Below are 18,912 nucleotides of genomic sequence, written 5' to 3' on the forward strand. Positions count from 1 at the left end.
GACGACAGGCGGAGACACCTCAAATAGAAGGTGTGTGGGCCATAAAACGAGCCCAAGTACAAACCGCCACATGACGATGAGCGGAGACACCTCAGGCAGAAGGTGTGTGGGCCATAAAACGAGCCCAAATTCAGACCGTCTCATGACGACAGGCGGAGACACCTCGGATGGAAGGTGTGAGGACCATGATATGAGTCCAAGTTCAGACCGTCTCATGACGACAGGCAGAGACACCTCAGGAGAAGGTGTGCGGACCATGATATGAGTCCAAGTTCAGACCGTCTCATGACGACAGGCGGAGACACCTCGGATGGAAGGTGTGAGGACCATGATATAAGTCCAATTTCGGACCGCCCCATGACAAAGGACGAAGACACCTCAGGAGAAGGTGTGAGGGCCATGATAGAAGCCCAATTTCAGAACGCCCCAGAGCCAATGTGATGGCTGGATATAAGTGGACAAGTGTATAGCCAATGAAGAGGCTATGATGAGTATGAAGACAAATGCAAGATTGACTTTCATGGATATTGCCCCCATGCTAAAGATCAATGAGCTAGAAGACATTTGCCTTGGACAATAAGTGGATGGCTTGTGGAGCATTAAGACGCGACTGCTATGAAGGAGCAGAGGGCATGCGCAGGTTCTGGGAACAAGTTGACTCTTGTCAAGGTGGTGAGCTCAGTAATGACATTGTAATACTCAGAGTATGAAGATAGAGATGGATCAACCTTTAATGGGCTGTCCCCATGGTTAAAAGGGAGAGCCACCTAGACTCTTGAGACTAAGAGCGGGAGACTCACGGAGAAGTAAGGCGTGGTTCCTAGGGAGGAACAGAGGGCAGACGCAACTCCGAGATGAGTAGACTCTTGGAAGAGTGGTGAGCTCGTGATCACATTAAAATACTCAATGACTGTCGCACTTGGAAATATCCGTTTGAGGGGGTGTTGTAAGCCTTGGTGTAAGGCTTGATAAATCATTCCGGGCCAAGCATGGTTGATATGCTTGAAGGGGGATGTTGTTCCAGAGACAAGCGTTAAACACTCTTCAGATGAGATATGACAAACCATCTGGTTGAAGTGATCCTTTGGAGTGAGCAAAGGGGTGCTTGGATGACTCTGGTGATTAAAAGGTTTGGCAAGTACCTGGAAACTTGGCCAAAGACGCTCTCAGAATGGTAAGCTTGGAAGAGCTGCAGAATGCAAGCATGTGCTGAAGAAGCAAGAAGACAATTGCCCACATGAATGGCAAAGGGGGTGATTGTTGGGTTGTTGCCATTGCATGTGCAGCAAATGGTTGGCACCAACCATTGACTATTGGCAGCCACCATTGTTGAATGAGCTGGAGACGGTGGCCACCATTATTGACCAAAGAACAAGTGGAGCTGCCATGGATGCCTATAAATAGAGGCATATGTTAGAGAGCAAAATGAGAGAGTTAAGAGAAGGAAAGTAGAGCCAAAGATGTGAGAGATGTAGGAGAGAGTGGGCTGCCAAGGCAGCCAGCAGTAGCTGCCATTGCAGCACTGAGAAGAGAGAAATAGAGTGAGGTTGAGAGTTGCTAAAGAGGGGATAATTCCTCCTCCTCTATTGTTGTAAATCTTGTTCTCTCCCTATATAATGCAATGGCTTCTCCCGTGGATGTAGGCGATTTGCCGAACCACGTTAAATATTGTGTCAGTGTGCTTTACCTCCTATGAGCAAATATCAGAACATCACCGGTCGGAATTCCCTACAGTCTGTTAATGATTTCCTGCAGGCTTAACCATCAGAGAGACTTGCCTGATTGATCTTAGGCTGCTTGTTGAGTAATTTATCTGGTAAAAATATTGAGCTTGTGGCACTGACATCACCTGATTGTTTGAACGGTGACTGAAATGCATTGACGTAATTGAAACATTTAGCAATATTTGATGTGTGATTAGAAGCACTCAAGGAGGAGAACTGAACGAGTAATATAATGTTCCTCGAACAACTTGAATATTGTTTAGGATTTGCTTTCGGTTGATGGTTCTGCTAATATAGGGCAATGCAAATATATGAACTTCAGCGTGTTCATGCACTTCCCCGGGCCAGCAGGGTTTGTAACCAAGAATTTGAACGTATTACCAGCTGTTCTTTCTGGTTTATTTCTCCCTTAGATTGACTAAGACTCCAACTCAATTTTTGATGCCCTGTCTCAGTGGCTGCAACATTTTAGTCTTGGAACTGGACGACCAAAGCAGACTGTTGCATCTATGTACACTGCAATGGTAAAAGATGGAAACTTGACGTGGCTTGCCTGCAACAAGGCAGACAGTTGCATCTACACTGTGTTTTGCCTGCTCCTAAGATTGACCAAACTCCAACCTTAGTTTTTTGTTGAAAAGAAGGGACATTGTAAGATCTTTGATGTATACTCTTATAGGTTTATCCTGAATACTGATGCCGCACTCTTGAACAGTCAGCTTGTGATTGCTGCTAAATTGTGAAGGAGAGAGCACAAAAACAGAATAGATACAGTGTAGTTGTAAGAGTTATCATCAATTTACAGTGTAGAACAGGCTAATTTGCTCTTTCTAGGTCTTAAGCTAATTTTCTTTCTGTTGCAAATCACAGCCTCAGTTTTGCTTCTTCAGTGAAACAACAAACTATTTTCCAGTCTTCTTCTTCTCTCTCTCTCTCCCTCTTTTATTAATACAGTGCTGAATATCTGACTAGCTTGACTATTATTTCCACAGCACCAGAATAATTCCATTAACAAAAATTATCACTCTGCATGTCAAAAATAAAATAACAAGGCCACTTGTGTACTGTCATTTACCTTGGAATTTAGTGTTGCCTTTTCCCCTTCACCACATAAGAGTATCTCTGCTGAATGATTATATTTTGCAGTTATGTATAGGTGAATAATTGTGAATCTAAACGAAAGATCAGATTTCAAGTGCATGGATTAAGGTTAATCGCCCGGTAACACCTTGAAATATCTCAATGAGATGTACAGTGCATTTAGATTATGAGTAGGGAACATCAAGTAAAGTAAAATCACAGAGAAGGAGCTCTCTCAGCAGAACCAGCAATGACAGTGAGCAAGTTGTTGCCAAAAGGATCGCTGAGATGTTTTGCGAGGTTCTCCACGGGACCTTCTCCAGTAACATAAGCTTGGAAGAAGAAACCCAGCATGGCAAACATTGCAAGTCTACCATTCTTAATCTCCTTCACCTTCAGGAGTGCAGCTTGATCAGGATCCTTTGCCAAGCCCAGTGGGTCAAAAGGACCACCCGGGTGAAGCTTGTCATCAAAACCCTACCAATAATACAAGATGACTGTGTCATTGCCACCATTTTAGAAAATAAGGTAACCCTACCAGTAATTAATATTCAATCGTAAATCTCTACCAGCATATTTGAGAGCCTTAGGCCATGCACCATACGGTTCAAATAGATTTTAAACATCCAGATTTCAAAATCTTCTCAAATTACAAATAATTGGTTGTTAATGACCTTGTTTAGCAAATAGAAGGAGAAATTGGGACACGTTAACCTTGTAGCTAAGAATTGTGCAACTAATTATCCTATAAATGATTCATAGTTCCTAGTATTGTAGAAGTGCAGGAGCATGAAATGAGCTATTCTTAGATTGGGATGGTAGACAAAATAGTGTCCAAGCACAGTACCAAGCCATTAGTGATTCTGAAATATTCAGCACCGCCAACAAGGATAACCTCAGCAACGACAGCAAGGACGAGGTTGATGGGGATGTTCTTGCCAAAGTAGTTCAATGTGTTGCCATCAAGAAGTAGAGCTCCTGTCTGCAGCAAGTAAACAGAAATCATTTATACTCTTGTCTAATATCATGATAATTTTCTATCAAGATTAATTCCGAGACAAGAAAAATCAACAACTGTCATTGAAAAAACCAATAAAGAGTTGCATACCTTGAACCAGACAGCTTCTGGCCCACAGTTGGCTCCAAATTTGTTGAAAGCTTCAGGGATGATGAAGCCAGCTGCTCCAAGCATGGCCCACCTGGCGTGAATCAACTCAAATGCCTGATATCTGTAATAAAAAGTATAATCTCCATCAGAAAAATCGACATGTTTAAGAAAGAAAAGCTAGAGTCACACTGAACATACTTTTCGAAGTCGTCTGGCTTCTTGCTGAGACCAAAAGGATCGTAACCATAGCTGCAAGTCACATGTAAACACATCATTAATATATATAGCTATCAGTCAACATATATAATCATGACAGTAAATTTAGAAACCATAGTTGTAGTTTAATGGAATAATAACCAAGATCCAGTTAAGATAAAGAGCAAGAAAAGTGATCTTACTCTCCAGGGACTTCTCCAGTCAAGTATTCTGGGATCTCAGACCGGTCCAAGAGCCCATCCGGCAAGAAGATTCTTCTGTCAGGACCTGAAACCACCAAAGGAATAGCATTTTTTTTAAGCATATAGAACTCAACTTCACCAAGTTGAAGAAGAGAGGATGGACGGAAAGATGGATCACTTACCGTACCACTTGGCGAGCTCCACATCAGCTGGTGAAACAGCAGAAGGCTTTGGTTTAGGAGCGGGCTTCTTCTTGGAAAAGAGAGCAACAGTCTTGAACGTGGCAGGAGTTGATGCAGCCGGAGAAGCAGACCTGGTGGCTCCGCTGAAGTTGAGAGGGTTTCCTAGCATTTCAGACACTCCAAGGGAGGCAGCTGCTCTGGATGCTGCCAGGGAAGCCATATCTCTTTGTTGCAAAGCTTTCTGTCTTTCGAGCTGCTCAGGCGCTTCTGTTGTGGATTGGATAATAAGGTAACAATGGGATATAGAAAAACTGAATGAGGAGATACTTTATGCTTGAGCTGGTGGATGTAGACATGCCACATTGGATACACATCATGGTTTGTGATTGGCTGGTGTAGCAGATGTGTAATCTGACACTGAGGTTTGATAGGGTGGTTTTGTTGACGTGGAAGATCACGGGGCTGACGTGGAACGCTCTTGAAGTTCATGGATAATATTGGTGGCCTATCCAAATTCTCATCCATAAGCTTTCGCAATAACAATGCCCTCATAATCATGCAGTGCCCATCAATAGACGGTGAGAGTGCTAGGCCACTATTTGTTATTATATATTTCAATTGGGTTTAACGGAATTTTAAAAATATATTTATCTTGAAAAAATATAAAATTAATTTTTTTTAATATTTTTAAATTGCCGATGTAAAATTTTAAAAAACTTATTTTAATATATTTTTAAATAAAAAATACTTTTAAAAAATCCTATCACATCTAACGAAGAAAGGGTTTTTACTTCCATAACTTCAACGGTTACTTGTAACCAAGCATAGTTTGTCAGAACAGTTGACTAGGGCCTGGTTGGAAGTGTGGTTGTGATTGTTTTCAAAGTGTTTTTTATTTGGAAATATATTAAAATAATATATATTTTTTATTTTTTAAAAATTATTTTTGACATCAGCACATCAAAATAATTTGAAAACACTAAAAAAATATTAATTTGAAGCAAAGAAAAAAATAAAATAAAATTAAATTAAATTTTTTCAAAAACGCTTTTAAAATACAAAAATTCATGCACACTTGCCCAATGTACCCATAGTTCGCCCATTGATTGCTATTTATAAAATTAATCCATATAGATTAAAATTGATTGATTAGTTGATATGGTGGATTCTAATATCATTACTTGTTGTATTAAAAAACAAAAACAAAAACGATTGCATAATTCAATGACCTAAGTGATTTAGTGGCTTTTTTTTTAATCGGTTTTGAAAACTATAATAGGTAAAAATTATATATAAAAAAATTAAAATTACTCTGATTATCTTATAGTGTTATCATTTTGGTACTTACCGTTTGTGTTTTTTAAATTACAGTTAATTTATATTACAAATTTTATTGTGCGTATAAACAATTTAGGATCAACCATATAGTTTAGTCTATTTTACATTAGGATGTGAACTATTATACGTACAATAAAGTTTAGGATATAAATTATAATTTTTTAAAATATAAAAATAATTAAATTATAGTATATAAGGATAATTTTCCCAAATAAAATTCGACAACTTTGCTCACAAAGAATTAGTTCTGGTGATAAATATTAATTAATAACCTGCATGATGGATAAAAAAAAGTTGTAATCACGCACCCATAGAAATTGGTAGCCCATAATTATATCTTGAATCCACATCTTGCTATCATAATTTTTCGTTTCCTGTTCTCACACATCGAATTCACTTAAGAAGGTGAGCAAGTCAACTAATTTAACTAGAACTTTGCTTGAATTGCCAAGCCTGTATTGAGATTCAACCCGTGCAGAAAGGTAAACAATATATATATATATAACCAGTACTTTTAATTATTGATTGAGTAATGGAATGGATCTCCACACTTCAAACAATTAAGCAAATCTTCAAGGAAAAAAGGAAAGAATTCCTAACAAGGTACGTAAAGCCATACAAATCTTTCCATGCAAAATAATAATAATAATAATAATAATTTATTCCATAATGACAGTAAACTTGAACTAGTTTTTTTTTTTTGGTTGAAATCGGGGCTAAACTTGAACTAGTTAATTAACCTTGCTGCAAACTTTCCTGATTTCACCAGCTTTACCGGTTAGAACTCCAACCCTGCCCATATTTATCATGGAAACACCAAAGTCTTTGAAGAAAGTGGGTCTATGGGTCGCAGCAGATTGAAGTTTAACATAAGCTTTTGTCTCACTGTTGTCAAGGAGAGCTGCATCAGACTGGAAAAGTCCCCTTCTTTTAGCTACAAGCGTATAATAGCTGTTGTCGAATGTCCTGACACTTCCAGGATCCATCTCTACTAGCGTAGTTTGATCTCCTACCTTGCATCTACTCTTCAGTTTTTCTATGTATTCTGAGTCCAATGTGGGATCGGTGCCATCCTTTCCGGTGGAGTTGTAAAGCCGAGAGCTGAATGAAGAGCAATGAGAAGTGCCAATGGTGTGCCCACCTTTGTGACAGAATTACAGAATAATTAGAATTTACTTCCGTACAATCCCTTCTTACAAGACTCTCTATAAAGAACCTGAAGTGAAATGCTCAAGTACCTGAAAGCACTACGAGGTCCTTCACGCTTAGACCTTTCGAACGAAACATTGATATCAATTGAGAAATGTTTGCGAAAAATGGTGGCAGGTTTGTCAAGGGCTCTAAAATATTGGACACCCTTCCATCCCTTCTTCCAGTTTCAACCTCCCAGAAAGGTCCCATAGTCTGATAGATAGGATAAATTATTATCAATTAAAACCATTCTCTGTTCCTTAAGATTTTTCTTACAAAAGAAATTATCTTGAAAGAAATTTCTTACCGCAACCGTGACATCCCTAGCCACAATGGCCATGATGTCCGCACAGGAAACTACTCCAGGACACTCCTTTTCTAATGCAGTCTTGACTCTGTCAATAATTTGATATCCTCTAAGGCTTAAGTTCGGAGGTGAATCCTTTTCAGCTTGGCCAGTGCTAGAGTTCAAAAGCACCGAGCCATCACAGCCCTGTAGAAAATACATAATTAGCCAGTCATCATAATTAAGCATTGTTCATGAATTCAAGCAAGAAAAAAAGAGAGCTTAAAACTGTTTCAGGATTTTCAAATGATCAGAGATGGATTAAAGGCTCACATACCCTCACAAAGCAGTCATGAAAGTGCATCCTCAACAAAGGACCACTAAGGCTAGGAGCTACTTTCATCACTTGATGCATAACCTCTTCCACAATAGCCTCAGCTTTTGGACATGTATCCTTGTAAAACCCTACCCTCAACTGCGCATTTGCCGAGTTAAAGACCAACACCAAGAAAACGACCTGAAGAAAGATTAGACATGGGGAAAGCTTTGAGCTAGCCATGTCAAGGTGACAATGCAATGTTCTGAACCTTTGTTTCTTGGTGAGAACTCAATGAAACATGCCACCTCTTTTATACTAGCCTCGACATATATACTGTTTATATCGTGGGAAAAGCTGTCATTACAAGATGTTCGATCTGCTATTCCCTTAAGAAAATCAATTAATAATATGGTTTGTTTTTGTTATTTAAATCATGTGGTGGCGCATAATCACATCCTAATTTTCTGTTGACTTAATTATTATAAGATCATGATGGCTCCATTTTCGTATTATAAAGATCGATGAAGCTGCTGGAAATGATCTGTGACAGCACAGTAGATAAGGAAGGCTTCATGTGATTGCTCCCATTGGATCCATATTATAAAACAAAGTAACTAAGCTATACACAATCAAATTCGAGCAATTCATGGGGGTGAATGAACAGTTGACCGTAAGGCAGGCGGCAAGATGTTCATTCTACCACTCAATTATCAGCTAACTGGATTGAAACTTGAATCTGCATGCTTGACAAAAATGAACATATAATTGAATTTAAAAAATCTCTCAATAATTCTCGCCACCATGGCTGCTTCTCTCAATGCCACTTGGGACTAATTAAGATTCTAGCAACAAAGTCAGACATGGTACGTCGTCATCGTGCTAACGAACTGCTGAATAAATATTGAAGTTGAGACGTTTTCTATCCTAGAGATAGCAAATCAAGGTTGGAAGTTATTCTACCTTCACCCGGTAATAAGCTTAAATTCCAAGCTTGTCTTTAGGATAGAAATAACTAGCATTTGGTGAAATCCTTCCTTAATTTTATTTTTCTCTTATCTGAAATCAACTCTTTTATCATGATGCGAAAGTACTTCAGCAAATATTCTACTTCTGATCATATATAGAAATCAACTTGTCTAGATCATGATGTTCTTGGCTTGCAATAATATATATTGATCCACAAAATTTTTTTAAGGAAATTATATCCATCTAATATTATTCAAACTTTATTGAAGATGATGTATTAAAAAATAATATAAAATTATTTTTATATTTGTTATGGGGTACAACTCTTGAATTGAAAATAATACGATATCTTTGTTTTTTATTCTACTTTTATATTTGTTATGGGGTACAACTCTCCGCAACAAAAATTACGAGTAAAATTAGTAAATTCATATTTTTACTGCTGTGTTTTTTTTTTTCCTAAACACCACCACTAAAAACAACAAATGCATGAGCAAAACAAGCATAAAGTAAAGTCAAGTATAGAAACTTCTTTCTTATAATAAGTGAGACCAAGTCTACACTATGAGGAAGCCATTTTTTGGAAGCCACCATACGGATAATGGCTACTAATAGCTTGCTAGCTTGGTGGTGGGTTCAATGGAAGTCAAGTACATTTTTTTATATTGTTTTTTGCAAATGAGTGGACATGCATTTAAATTAATCCAACTTGAAGATTATATTCTTTCAGTCTCGTACTTACGTTAATTTGCAGATGCATGTATTGAAATTAAATATTCATTTGTATGATTTTAATTAAAAAATAATCCATATTGTTTAGAGTTTTAGTTTCTCTTAGTTGCATGAAGCATGTTCCATCCATCTACTCCATTTCATGCATTTAATTAAGAACGTCTTGCATATACGCTATCTTTTAATATAAATATATCCACCGAAAGAACAGACATGATTATCAGAGAGAGTAGCTCCGCAAACTCCTAGCTCTTATCAGCAAAAATCGTGGCATCAAACACTCTCAAGGCAACCTAAGATATAACTGCTGCTACTTCAATAGGAATGCTAAAAAAATCTAGGAAAAGCTACCATTGATTATAATTTCCAAAGAAAAATCATTGCATCCTTTTGGCTTAATGCACAATGGCGCAAGAAAAATTTCTTGCCAAGCACAATTATTGGTACAACCGAACCAAACAGCTATTGAATCTAAAATCTATGCATATAAAACAAATATGGCATAATTTCATCTATACAAGCATTTGTGAACACTCTTGTTAGAGCACTTGGATCCAAACTAATGCTATTTTACACCATGAAACAAGAGCCCTAACAGACTTCACTCATCTTCTCCACTTCTCAATTTCCCTTGAAGTTGCTTTGACTAGCTTCTTGGTGTTGATGACCAGCTCATCAATAAGGGAACCAACCTCATCACTGATAATTAACAACACGAAGAAAAATTAATTGAAGAAAAAATTAAACTTAAAAAATCCCAATACTGTTATTTGCAAAGCACAATATATGCACATAAGACACCAGTTACTGGCACAACTTTTGCTTATTAATACTCTTTCAAATCTTTTGCTTATTAATAAACATGTTAACAAGCAGCAACACCAAATCCAGCCTCATTAGTTAATGAGAACAAATCTCTAACAAACAGTAAAAAGTCTGGCATGACCCAGAAGCTGAGTGAGAAGAATGAGATGTGATCATGCAAATTATAATAAAGAAACATCAAAAACACATACATGTATATAGAAGCATGTGTGTACTTCACATGCCTTTGTGGAGTAATGGGGAGAGGTGACAATGGTCTAATCGAAAATATAAAAAAATTATGAATTCACAACCAATGCGTGTCTCGTCATATGTTTTCATTATATCTAGTGTGTAAAATTATTTGCATCAAACAAATAAATGAATTTGAAAGAAACTGTATTGAGAAGCAATTTATAAAATTCATGCATTTTGTGAACCCAATAATTCTAACCATTGAAAAGTGAGAACAGAAGAGACACTGAATCACAGCATCAAACAAAATCCTTAACGTTGTCCAAAATATAAAAAGAATCACATTTTCACAAATTATTGTTACTATCACAAACATGGTTGTAACAGCCCGGCCCAACCTGCCATATATTGTCCGCTTTGTGCCTTACCGCCCTCACGGTTCTGTTCCTGGTGACGCAAGTCCAGTTCTGAGCCTGACGCCTCAAAACGCGTATGACAAGTTGGCAACCAGCACTCTTAATAAGGCCAGCCACCACTCCCTCACCCGCCGATGTGGGATATTACAATCCACCCCCCTTAAGGAGCCCGATGACCCCGTCGGCACAACCGGATAGCCAGTGAGGTCGGCTCTGATACCAAATGTAACAGCCCGGCCAAACCTGCCATATATTGTCCGCTTTGGGCCTTACCGCCCTCACGGTTTTGTTCCTGGTGACGCGAGCCCACTTCTGAGCCTGACGCCCCAAAACGTGTATGACAAGTTGGCAACCAGCACTCTTAATAAGACCAACTACCACTCCCTCACCCGTCGATGTGGGATATTACAAAGGTTGTCCATAATATAAAAAGAATCACATTTTCACACATTATTGTTACCATCACAAACAAGGTTGTAACAGCCCAGCCCAACCTGCCATATATTGTCCGCTTTGGGCCTTACCGCCCTCACGGTTTTGTTCCTGGTGACGCGAGCCCACTTCTGAGCCTGACGCCCCAAAACGTGTATGACAAGTTGGCAACCAGCACTCTTAATAAGGCTAGCTACCACTCCCTCACCCGCCGATGTGGGATATTACAATCCACCCCCCTTAAGGAGCCTGACGACCCCGTCGGCACAACCGGACAGCCAGTGAGGTCGGCTCTGATACCAAATGTAACAGCCGGGCCAAACCTGCCATATATTGTCCGCTTTGGGCCTTACCACCCTCACGGTTTTGTTCCTGGTGACATGGGCCCACTTCTGGGCCTGACACCCCAAAACGTGTATGACAAGTTGGCAACCAGCACTCTTAATAAGGCCAGCTACCACTCCCTCACCCGCGCCGATGTGGGATATTACAAAGGTTGTCCAAAATATAAAAAGAATCACATTTTCACAAATTATTGTTACTATCACAAACAAGGTTGATACGTGTGAACAATATTTTGTTCTAAACTTTGTATAATGAAATTTCATTTTCATCCAATCTTCTCATATATATCACCAACTAGCAAATCCCATTCACACACTGCATCACCAGCATGGCCGGCCCCAGAAAGAGTCATTTAGAATGCATTATCATCTTACTATTTTCAGGCAATCCAAACCAAACCAAATTTAATTTAATTTCTATGCAGCCACTGATCTCCCATTCTTGATGATTAATTTCAGTAAATGCAAACTTAATTGGTTGTCTGAACAAGGCTTCCCCTGCTAGAGTAGAAAAGGCTCCCAGAAAAACTAATGCAAAAGAAAATGGCAAGTTCTCAAAGTGCTTTCTACTTATACCGCTGCAGCAGGTTAGTGAATGTTCTGCTTAACACATCAAGATAAAACAAGATCCATCTAAACAAGTTCAGTGCCGTTGAAAACGTGATTATATACTTACTGAGTTGGAAGATTTACAGGACCACGAAAATGCTTGCCAACATTAGAGTATCTCCGTTTCTCATCATGAGCTACACCCCTCCCCACACCATAGCCAAATCCGTAACCAATCCCACATCCAGCACCCAATCCAATGCCAAACTGTAAACCAGGAATACCAGGACCAAACCCAACACCTGAAGAATTGACCATTTAAAACCTCAATAAAACACAATATGATGATAAAGATCATCATCATCACATATAAGATAAAAAGCAACACAAGCTGCAGCCACCAAATAGAAATATTAAATGCAGTCAAATAGCCCAACTAAGACTCAAAAAAAAAAAAAAGGCCAATTGAGAGTATCGAAGTTTCAGTCTTTCTCTAGAACCCAATTCGGGCAATTAAAAAGTGGGATTTTTCTTTTTTCTATGAAGAGATTTGAGAGCACATGAATTTTTAAAATAAAATTAACAAACTGATAAACCCGGGAAGAAGAAGAAGAAGAAGAAGTGATGGATTACCTCCAACGAGGCCGACACCAAAACCAACACCACAGCCAGCACCAAAGCCGAAAGCAGGACCCACCCTCCCAAGCTCATTAAACCTAACCTCTGGAAGCTTCCATAGCAAACCCTTTTCCTCTTCATCACTCCTGTTGTTGCCGTTATAGGGGTTCATCTCTCTCTCTCTCTCTCTGCTTTGATGTTCTGTTTTCGGCGTTGTAGCTTTTTAGAAGTTCACCGAGAGCGTTGGATTTGTCTCTGGATAATTACCCTTCAATTCTTGCAAAGCGGGGATGGAGTATGTTGTTAATGTGATCTGTCTTGGCCAACATACCAACACAACCTTGTAGTTTACAGAATTCTCACTTTCAATCCCTAACTATTAAAACCTTACAATAGTACCCTTTTATGCAACGTTTTGGAGGTTCCAATGCGATGTAGTTATAACCTCCATTCCATACCTTTTTCTTTCTTTTCCTGCTGATGCTCATCTTGCTATCTATCAAACTCCTAAAATCTGGACTTTGAATGCATACAATCACATTTTTCTATGAAAGTGTGAATGAAAAATTGAAAGCTTTTATTTTTTAACGTCAGTGTAGTATGAATTTTCTTTTTTGTCTTGATATAAGATATTTTTATATCAATTTTCGTATATCAATACTAATTATTTTTTATCTAGGTTTAGAGCCATATTATCACATGATGATTGTTTTTTAAAAGTGTTTTTTGTTTGGAAATGTATTAAAATAATATTTTTTTATTTTTTAAAAAATAATTTTTGACATCAGCACATTAAAACAATATGAAAATATCAAAAAACTTTATTTGAAGCAAATAAATAAATAAATAAAAATTTTAATTTTTTTCAAAAATACTTTTGAAATTTATGGGATATTTAAAAGAAACTATTGGTTATTGTTTCTACCATCGAATTAATAAAAAGTTGTTTGTCTCAAAACATGCTATCTTTCTAGAAAAAGAATTTGTTCTTGAAAATTTTCTTTTTTGTCTTGACATAATATTTTTATATCAATTTTTGTATATCAATACTAATTTTTTTTTATCCAGTCTTATAGCCCGTTTGATATTGTGGTAGCAGTTGTTTTTTAAAGTATTTTTCTCTTAGAAATATATTGAAATAATTTTTTTATTTTAAAAAATTAATTTTTAACATTAGCACATTAAAACGATCTAAAAACACCAAAAATTTATTTGAAGCAAAGAAAAAAAAATTATTTTTTTTCAAAAATACTTTTGACATTTATGGGATAATTAAAAGAAACTATTGGTTATTGTTTCTACCATTGTATTGATAAAAAGTTGTTTGTCTTAAAACATGATATCTTTCCGGAGAAAGAATTTGTTTTTGAAAGGAGTAGTGAGAGAAAAAAAAACTTGAAGATGTTTAGAAACCACAAACTAACATTAAAATGGAATTCAAGTCCAAGGTTACAACTATAGATATTTAACTAGAAGTAAAAGAACTTCATAGATTTGGTATGTCATATCATATAGCAATGAGATATGAAATTCTCCTGGAAGCTAAAAATAACAAGTTTTTCATACATGATGAGCCTACCAACCACATGAAAACAATATCTAATATTAATTTTGAGATATGACTTGAGATCATAAAATCTGAGATGGATTCCATATACATTAGCCGGATGTTGACCTTGGTTGATCCACATGAAGAGATAAAACACATTGGATGTGAATGGGCCTTTAAGAGAAAAACTGACATAAATGACAATGTACACAAATACAAAGCTAGATTAATTGTCAAATGTTACAAATAAAAACAAACGACTGACTTTAATGAAACATTCCTGTTAGTAGCTATGTTAAAATCCATAAGGATCTTGTTTACTATAACTGCAAACCATGATTATGAGATTTGAAAAATAGATGTTAAAACTATATTTTTGAATAGCAATCTTTATAAATATGTGTATAAGAAGATATAACTTGAAGGTTTTCAATATAAGAAATTTACCAACAAAGTATGCAAGCTATAAAAACTCATTTATTGATTTCAAAAAACTTCAAGAACTTGAAAAATCTATTTTAATGAGATAATCAACACTTTGATTTCATATAAAAATACAGATGAGCCTTGTGTTTATAAAAAGGTTAGCAGGAGTGGAGTTTTTTTTCTAATATTATATGTATACGATATATTATTGATAGAAAATGATATTTTATTACTCCAACCAATAAAGATCTCATTGTTTAAGAATTTCACCATAAAAGATACGAGAGAAAACAACTTATATATTGGGAATAAAAATCTATAAAGATAGATCTTGAAGGTTACTTGGATTATTGTAAAATCTTTGTGCAACGTAGAATGAGATTTGAAATGAATTTCAAATCTTATTAAAAAAAATTAAAGACTATAGTGTTGAGGATAAACATGATTTGATGGAGAAGGTACACTCTATATTATAGTATCTAAATTAAAACGTTATTGATAAAGGAATAATAATTACACTAAGAAATTGATCATTAAAAAGTTATGTCAAACAACATATGACTTTATTAATATTTAAGGGATCATTTCAAGTTGCTAGATATTGTATTTGATCTTTAAATATTAATCAACTAATTTGTTGAATTGATAATAAATTAAATTATTTTGTTTATTTTATTTGGGATTGTGATTTATATTTGGACTAACTTCTTAATAACCTAATTGGTCACACACATTAAGATTCATTGGTAAAAAAATAAACTGGAATGATTAATCATGTGTAACTTGATTGTAAATAAGTTTTAAAGGTTAAGGACAAAAATATAATTAATACAAGATATTACAATTCTAGACTTTAAAATCAAGTAGCTACTTGATTGAGTAAATTTTTAAAACTATCATGAAATAATAGATGTTATGCTACTTAGTAGACAAATTGTTATTTATAGACTTATTAGTTTTTCCTATAAAAACAATGTTACGCATCATATTTTTGTGTGAGAGTTGTAGAGACATTATAGATTATATGCCAAATTTTCTTGCGTGGAAGTGATAAATGACGATAAAACAGTAGTGTTCTTATTCAGCCCCAGGTGAGAATAGCCCAAGCTAGCATGACTAACCAATTTAGAGTTTTATCATTTTTCATTTAGTGAATTTAAGGCAGCCAATTTGGTGTGTGTGTGTGTGTGTGAGAGTGTGTGTGTGTCCGGGTCAGCTTGCGCGTATTTCGACTAATTCTATGGGTCCTAAAGTTAACGATCATGTAAGCCTCCAGTGGCCGTGAGAGAACTCAAACTCGTGACCATTGAGAAACAGTCCAAGACTTTATCAATTGAGCTCCCTGTCAGGGTTTATCAATGGGATATTTTTAGATCCATCACCTGCAGCATACTGACTATAAGTGGTGATGCTGCAATATTTTTGATGGCCTACTGAATGTTAGCTGTCCAACGTTCCCAGTCATTGGCAACTGAACAAGAGGTTTCACAAATCTGGAGAAAATAAGGCCATGATAAATTAATTTGATAAGTTGGGAAGTTCTGTTCAAAGTTCCTTTTGCCGATGAATCTTGAGCAAAAACATGCAGCAACAGAAAGATCGTTTTGTGGCTTCCTAGGCAAGACCCGTCATTTTGGGTGGCCTCCAAAGAATAGGATGCAAAACCAGGATACGCCACCGAAGAGAAGGATTCTTGAAGGCTCTTTCGCCAAAGCTAAAGCAGATATTGTTTTTCTATCTTCTGGAAATCTGGATTTGTGCAAAAAAGGTAGATAAAGTTTCCAAATAGACTAGATGTCAGACTAAAGGTTTTTTTTTTAAGGAGTGTGGTTGCGGTTGCGGTTCAAAGTGTTTTTCGCTTAGAAATGCATTAAAATAATATTTTTTTATTTTAAAAAAATTATTTTTGAGATCAGCACATGAAAACGATCCAAAAACATATAAAAATTAATTTTTAACAAAAAAATTAAATTTTTAAAAAACATGGATTAACCGGCGTTTCCGAACAAAGCATAAATGCTTGGTTGCTGGACATCACAGTGGGTAGAAATAGTATATATTAGATTAGATAATTTCTTGCGATACGTTACTCGTTAGATCAAATTTTTATTGAAGATAAAAAAATATTCAGATATTAATAACAAGTTTTCTAACAATTTAACTAAAAATAAATTATGATAATATCTTTTTAAAATATTAAGATAATAATATATAAATTTACTTAAATTTACTCGAAACAACTTATATTAACCTACTAAATCTCTAATTCAAGTCACGAGATTCTAACAACTCTATAAAAATCAAATAATTTTTTTATTATTAAATTTTATTTGCAGTCAACAAAATATACTTCTTTTTTAACAAACTATACAGGTTCTCTCAATTGTATCGTCCTATTATGCCAAATTGCACCTTTTATGCTTAGTGAGTGCTGAATATATTTATCCCAAGGTTTTTTTAAAATAAATTAGACGGCTTACAGTTTTAGCCTTTTTGAAATGTTAACCTCATAAATTAATGGCTGCTAGTGGTTAAAATATGAATACTTTGTATGATCTTTATTTATAATCTTAAATAAGATAAGATCAAAACAAGAGAACGGATTCCCAAAGTCAACCTTGCTTGTTTAGATTTGAGGTTTTGATGCGAACTTTGTCCAAGAAATTCATAATCATACCGAAGATTCTAAAGAGAGTTAAATTAAGGTTTATTATTAAGCTTGATATAATAATAACCTATATCAAGAAACCAAGATAATAAACACTAAACCCCCACCCAACGTCTATGAAGTGATGTGAATGAGTAGTATGGAAGACGCTATGAAACTTGGTAAATTTTTTGACAAGTCAAAATAATTCAATGAAAAACTAAAACAAGAGAATCCTCTCATAGTACACAAGATATGCCATATAATGTATGTATTATCCAACTTAAAAAAAAAAAAAGCTTTGCTTGAGTTTTTATAATTTGGAGAAGCTAAACCCTAGTTAACCTAATCAGCAAACATCAATCCAAATTAAAATAAATCCCAAAGTATCTAAAATAAGGCCCAAGACATGAAAAATAATAATTCTGAAAAATAATACTAATTTGGTGCACACTATGAATACAAAAAGACAATTATTGAAATAAATCTTTGCTTAAAAAGGATCCTTGGCCTAATAAGATATGGTGCTACCCCTTGGAATCCAAAACAAACAAGGAAATAATTCTTCTTCGGCCTCTTATGTTTCCACATATAATAAAAAATCCTCTTATAGTTTGGAATACATAAAACTCATGGAAACATGTAACCTCATAGTTGTCGAATGCTCCCCCTATATTTAATCTATGATGCCAAAATTAATTAAAACTAGGAAGTAGATGGTTAGACCCTTCTTATACATAGATTAAGTTGACTAAGTTCTGAACATCACTTGTTGAAGTTGTAGCCTCTTTGAAATTCATCTTGACCCAAATACTCTAAATAAACCCATTGAATATATCTTTGAGCTTCTTTGCTCTTGTAATTGGCCCAACTAGAATCTCTAATGTATCATTTGGTATAATTTGTATTGCATCATTCCCTCTCTCATCAAAAGGATTTGATCTCGAATCATCACCTACATCAAACAAAGAGAGATAAAAAAACATCAAAATTAGTACTAATACCATACTTATTTGATATATCTATTTTGTAGACATTATCATTAATTCTTTTAAGGATTGGGAATGGATCATCTCCTCCTAGCATCAACTTAGATCTCCTACATTCATGAAACCTCACTTTACGTATATGTACCCAGACCCAATCACTTGATTTAAATATAACCTTTTTTTCAACCCTTATTAGCTTTAAATGCATATTGCCTTTTGTTTTATTGTATTTTCTATCATACACTCTCTTGCACTACTTATGTTTTTTCATTGCCATCAAGATTAACCCTTCCATCAACAAGTAAAGGAATCAAACCCAAATAAGCTAAAGGATTAAAGCCATAGATAATTTCAATAGGAGAATAATCAGTAGTAAAATTCACACTTTTATTATATACAAATTCAACAAACTATAAGCAATCTTCTCAATTCTTCAAATTCTTTTGAATGATAGTTCTTAACAATGTAGTTAAATTCCTATTAACTACTTCAGTTTGACAATCTGTGTGTGGGTGACATGTAGTAGAAAATAACAAATTTGTTCGTAACTTACTCCACAAAACCTTCTAAAAATATCTAAGAAATTTAACTTTACAATCCGAAACAATGCTTCAACTAT

At 35.6% G+C, this 18,912-nt stretch overlaps 3 protein-coding genes across 3 annotated transcripts; all 3 read right to left on the reverse strand.

Annotated features, from left to right (window-relative positions):
- Positions 1–2,897: 2,897 nt before the first annotated feature.
- Positions 2,898–4,805, reverse strand: LOC112325791 (chlorophyll a-b binding protein CP26, chloroplastic). Its single transcript, XM_024592851.2, has 6 exons — positions 4,493–4,805; positions 4,311–4,395; positions 4,111–4,161; positions 3,913–4,033; positions 3,652–3,786; positions 2,898–3,281 (listed from the first exon to the last, which is right to left on the reverse strand). The coding sequence occupies exons 1-6, from the start codon at positions 4,710–4,712 to the stop codon at positions 3,021–3,023; spliced, it is 873 nt and encodes a 290-aa protein (XP_024448619.1). The 5' UTR covers positions 4,713–4,805; the 3' UTR covers positions 2,898–3,020.
- Positions 4,806–6,326: 1,521 nt separating this feature from the next.
- On the reverse strand, positions 6,327–7,926 carry LOC18108361 (peroxidase 27). Its single transcript, XM_006371269.3, has 4 exons — positions 7,645–7,926; positions 7,329–7,514; positions 7,069–7,234; positions 6,327–6,971 (listed from the first exon to the last, which is right to left on the reverse strand). The coding sequence occupies exons 1-4, from the start codon at positions 7,864–7,866 to the stop codon at positions 6,562–6,564; spliced, it is 984 nt and encodes a 327-aa protein (XP_006371331.1). The 5' UTR covers positions 7,867–7,926; the 3' UTR covers positions 6,327–6,561.
- A 1,736-nt stretch (positions 7,927–9,662) lies between these two features.
- LOC112325218 (protein TRIGALACTOSYLDIACYLGLYCEROL 5, chloroplastic) lies at positions 9,663–12,973 on the reverse strand. The gene is made up of 3 exons (XM_024591113.2): positions 12,698–12,973; positions 12,192–12,366; positions 9,663–10,023 (listed from the first exon to the last, which is right to left on the reverse strand). Exons 1-3 carry the CDS (start codon positions 12,852–12,854, stop codon positions 9,930–9,932), a joined length of 426 nt encoding a protein of 141 aa, XP_024446881.1. The 5' UTR covers positions 12,855–12,973; the 3' UTR covers positions 9,663–9,929.
- Positions 12,974–18,912: the final 5,939 nt, after the last annotated feature.

Source organism: Populus trichocarpa, chromosome 19 (genome assembly GCF_000002775.5).
Source record: "Populus trichocarpa isolate Nisqually-1 chromosome 19, P.trichocarpa_v4.1, whole genome shotgun sequence".
Lineage (NCBI taxonomy): Eukaryota > Viridiplantae > Streptophyta > Magnoliopsida > Malpighiales > Salicaceae > Populus > Populus trichocarpa.